Source organism: Plasmodium gallinaceum (assembly GCF_900005855.1).
Source record: "Plasmodium gallinaceum strain 8A genome assembly, contig: PGAL8A_v1_6, whole genome shotgun sequence".
In the NCBI taxonomy this organism is placed as follows: Eukaryota; Apicomplexa; class Aconoidasida; order Haemosporida; family Plasmodiidae; genus Plasmodium; species Plasmodium gallinaceum.
The window spans coordinates 1-4,852 of NW_021628224.1; the positions used below are offsets into that span (position 1 = coordinate 1).

At 21.2% G+C, this 4,852-nt stretch overlaps 1 protein-coding gene across 1 annotated transcript, besides 1 other annotated feature; it reads right to left on the reverse strand.

The window, feature by feature from the left end:
• Nucleotides 1–46: 46 nt before the first annotated feature.
• Nucleotides 47–467: a repeat region.
• Nucleotides 468–1,190: 723 nt separating this feature from the next.
• PGAL8A_00000800 (Plasmodium exported protein, unknown function) lies at nucleotides 1,191–1,947 on the reverse strand (the record flags this gene model as incomplete). The annotated part of the gene is made up of 2 exons (XM_028674826.1): nucleotides 1,191–1,748; nucleotides 1,894–1,947. The coding sequence occupies 2 exons, from the start codon at nucleotides 1,945–1,947 to the stop codon at nucleotides 1,191–1,193; spliced, it is 612 nt and encodes a 203-aa protein (XP_028526418.1).
• Nucleotides 1,948–4,852: the final 2,905 nt, after the last annotated feature.

Consider the following 4,852-nt stretch of genomic DNA (forward strand, 5'->3'; position numbering starts at 1 on the left):
TGTTCAGTACTCTAGCAAAGTCACCGAACATCCAGTTAATAAATCAAGTATTGAATAATCAGATTAATAGAGAGCATTAGAATTACCTCTACTAATTTAATTAAGTATAATTTTAATGCTATATACCAGTAAACTGCATTTATATGGTGTACTTCATTCAGCAATTACTATTTTTGAGAGATATTATTTGCTTTAATAAAAATTCCCATTTTTTTTAAAAATCTAAACTTTCATTAATTGTTGATTTTAATTACATATATATTATTTACAATGTTATGAATGATGTTTAACAATTGCAACACAATGATTTCAAATTAACAAACATAAATAATTAACAGAATACAAAATAAATTGTATAAATACTATAAAATACAAAATTTTATTATCATTAACATAAAATTTTCTTACATGAATTTAAAAATAAATATACTACAAAAAACTTTTTAGTTAACATCTTTTCTTTTTTTAATTTTCCAAAAATTAAATCACTTTAAAAAAAATATATATTTTCTTTTATGCATTTAAAAATTACAAAAGGAAAACAAAAAAAATTAACAGATTTTTTCCTTTACTTAGCATGTGTAGGACTAATTATTTTTTATATTACTATTACTTTGTATTCTCTAAAAGGTTATTAATTTATATCTTTTATTACCCAATTTGAAACAAAAATAAATTTTTTGCAGCAAATTTTGATAAGAAATAAAAGTAAAATTTTAAAAATATATTTAGAAAAAAGAACTTACAAAAATAAAAAAAAGTATTTTTTTTAATTAGTAAATTTGCATATCTACCTTATTATTCTACATGTTTATAACTATTCACGAATAGTTAATGCCTTTTATTATATAATACATTAAAAAAAATTATATATCCTTTTTTTAATTATGTATAAATGAATATATTTATTACTTACGAATAAGACAAAATAAATTAAATAATGAATTAAACTAAGAGATTATGAAAGATTAAAATAATTTAGTGTTGTATTTTTATTAAAAATATAATATATTTTTTTTGTTACTGTTTTATTTGTCCAACCAACGTTAAATAAAAAGTTTATATGAAAGAATAAATAATTAAAAAGATGAAGCAATATATTAAGGCAAGAATTCATTATAAAAGTTCTAAGCACGTAATTTAATGAATTGAATATTTTTCCGCTAACATTCTAAATACATTTATTAATTTTATTCTGGATTATCAACTAATGGCTTATAATCTTTTTTTTTACATTTAAAAAAGGATTTATAAAAAGTGGGAACATTTTTGCTTTTTGAGGGGTACCATTCATCCTTACATTTTTTTATATATTTCGTAAACCATTCTTCTAATACCTTACAAAGATTAGACAAATCTTTTTCTTTCTTCTTGAAAAATTTATGGCACTCTTTATCACTAGGACGGCTTATCCATAATGGTATATACTCTGCAAGAACTTTCTCATAGAAACTTTTTATATCATCAGATACTTTATTATACCATTGATCGAAATGTCCTACTTCCCACTCTCTTTCATATGAAGAAAAATTTTTTCTTAAATCATTGCATGAATTTTCCCAAACAGATAACATTTTTTGTATGAGTGAATCTGTTTTATTATTAAAATTATTATAATATGTTACATATGGTATATCAAAGTTTAAAATTTTATATTTAATTTCTGCTTCTTCCTCTGCTAGAATTCTTAAATATTCTTTATTAAATTTTATTATGGAAACTGATTGGCTTTTTTGATTGAATAAACACTAAAATAAAGAAAGAGTTGTAAAATTAGGCTGCTGTAAGTAGCTAAAGATAGCCGAGCCACTGAGATTCTGCCATTCCAGGCTCCCAGCCTATATCTAACTGCTTAAGCACATCTATCTGTGTATAAGGCTGTATATAGGACACTTTGGAAGAAAGGCTAATTAAAAAAGGCTTGAGCAGAATGACAGCTGAAGTCATTTTGGATTTTGCAATATGTCAAATTCATTTCCCAGAACGGTTTGGTCCCCTGCACTTTCACTCCCTCCCCTGCGTAGACATATTCAATGCATCAATCAAAGAGAATTTTCCCAGGGAGGTTTAGCTGGAAAAGTGCATTCCCTTCAGCTGGAAGACTAGATTCAATGCATGAGTGCAATTGCTGATCTCTGCTCTACTTGGAGTAAATCTACATAAAGGGGATGTCTCTGGTTTATTGACTAGACTGACTTGGAGAACTCCATTCTTAAACAACACCTGCAGCAGTATTGAATAGACACAGCTTTTCGAAAGGCTTTTTATTGTTATATGTATAAAATTTTCTTTTACAAAATTCATCATCCAAAAATTTCATTTAATTCCTCANGTATTCTTGGTTAATAAAAAGCTTCATTAACCTTTTTGGCTATAAAAGGACTAGCTATGTGGAGAATAAATAGTTAGTTGTGCTAACTAAAAAAAAAAAAAAAAAAAAAAAAAAAAAAAATTATTGGAATTTTTTTTTGAGAAATGTTTCTTTCAAAAAAGATAATGATAAAAAAAAAAATAAAAAATAAAAAAAGATTTAATTTCTTTTTTTTTGAAAGAGAGAAGAGAATCAGAGAGAGAGATTTTTTTTTTACAAATGATAATGATATTTTTGTAAAGCGTTTAATTTGCATAATATTTATATTTTGCATTTGTTAGAGAAAATTTTATAAATATGAAGATAAAATTTTCATGTAATTAATATGCATATAATTTATTTGCATTTTTAATAAGTTTTTGTGTTTTGTTAATTCTATAGCAATATAAAATGATTGCTGAATATAACTCGTAATAAATAAACTAATAATTATAATCAATTAATAGTGTTTATTTATTGTGAGTTACATTCAGCAATTAATATATATTGCTGTTGAATTAACAAACATAAACAATTAGTGATAAAACAAATTAATTATCTAAATATTAATTAGTGAAAATATTCTTGTTATATATATAAAATATGTTTTTCTTACTGGTAACAAATCTTTTTCCAATTGATTTTTTTACTAATCATATACAATTTTCCTGAAATTTTTTTTTCTTTTTTTCTTAAAAAAAAAAAAATATCTTTCTTTTTTTTTTTTTTTTTTTTTTTTGCGTGTGCATAATCAACTACGTAATCTTCATATTGCTAGTCCATCTTATCACAAAAAAGGTTAATAAAGACTTTTATTAACCAAATATAAATTAGTCATTGGTTAATAAAAAGCTTCATTAACCTTTTTGGCTATAAAAGGACTAGCTATGTGGAGAATACATAGTTAGTTGTGCTAACTAAAATAAAAAAAAGATTTAAATGATTATTTTTTTTTAAGGAGAAAAAAATCAGAGAGAGAGAGATTTTTTTTTTAAGAAGATAATGATATTTTTGTAAACTGTTTAATTTGCATAATATTCATATTTTGAATTTATAAGAGAAAATTTTATACATATGAAGATAAAATTTTCATAAGATATTTACATGTAATTATTTAAAATGCTTTTATATATATAGATTTTCCTTTTTCACAAAAGGAAAAAAAATGTTGCATCATTTTAAGACTATTTTTTTATCTTCTATCACGAAGAAAAAAATGAGCATTTAATTTTCACATAAAAAAAAAAAATTAAGATATGCTGTTTGTAAGATGAAAAAAGTTGATTGTAACTTATAATTGTATTTTTTAATTTTTATCTTCATGCAAAGAATATATAAAACTCTTTAAGTAAACTGAAAGCTTTTTTTATAAATTTAAAATAATGTCCTTTTACTATAATGCAATATTAATGAATAAATAAAGATACAAAATAAATAATTGAGTTATTAAACACATTATAATTAGAAAGAAGAACTTTATGCATACCTCATTTTTGCAATATATGATGAATTCCTTTTTTTCAAATGTAATTTATTCTATGAAATATTCAATTCGCTTTATATTTAATTATAATAAAAAAACTAAGGGTTAATAAAAATCGTGCCTTTTTTTTTTCAATATTTTTATTAGAAAAATTAAAATAGTTTTTAAATAAGTAAAAATTTTACTTGCTATTTAATTATATAAATTTGAAATTATTTTTCTGTAATTTTTTTTATGAAAATTAAAAAATATTTCTAAATTGAGTCAAATAATTCTTAAATGTTAAAACAAAAAAATTATTATTTAAGAAGTTTTACCTCTATAAAAACAAAGGATTTTTATTATGTAAATATTCAATCAATGATTTTTAAAATATCTAATATAAGAAAAGACTACCTTTGCTTTTATTTGTTTTTATTCAAATTACAATGAAAATTCCAGTAGCATTTTATTTTTTTTAATTATTTATTATCAACTTATCAATACTATGTATATATGAAGTTAATATATCTTCCACTTCTACCAAAAGCAAATTATAAGAGATTATTAAGAAACTTAAAGAAATAAAAAAAAGAAGGAAAATTATTTTGAAATTATGTTTAGCTATATCATTGAAAATTGTAATAGTCGCAGAAATGGGAATATGACCTTATATGAACAAAAGAAAAAAAATCAAAAAAATGAAAAAGATTCAGAAAATTGAATTTCTAAAAATTCATCATTAATCGATAAAATTTATATTTCCATAAATGAACTCTTTAAATTTTTGAGTAATATAAAAAAAAAAAAAAAAAAAAAAATGAAAAAGGAGATTAGAGTAACAAAAAAAAAAAAAAAAAAAAAATTATACTTGTATTTTATAACATATATTAATAAAAAATTGTAGGTATTTAAAATCATTAACTAAAATTTTAGGTATTTAAAATTATTAATTAACAAAAAATGTAGGTATTTAAAATTATTAACAAAAAATTGTAAGTATTTAAAATTATTAACAAAAAATTGTAGGTTTTTAAAAT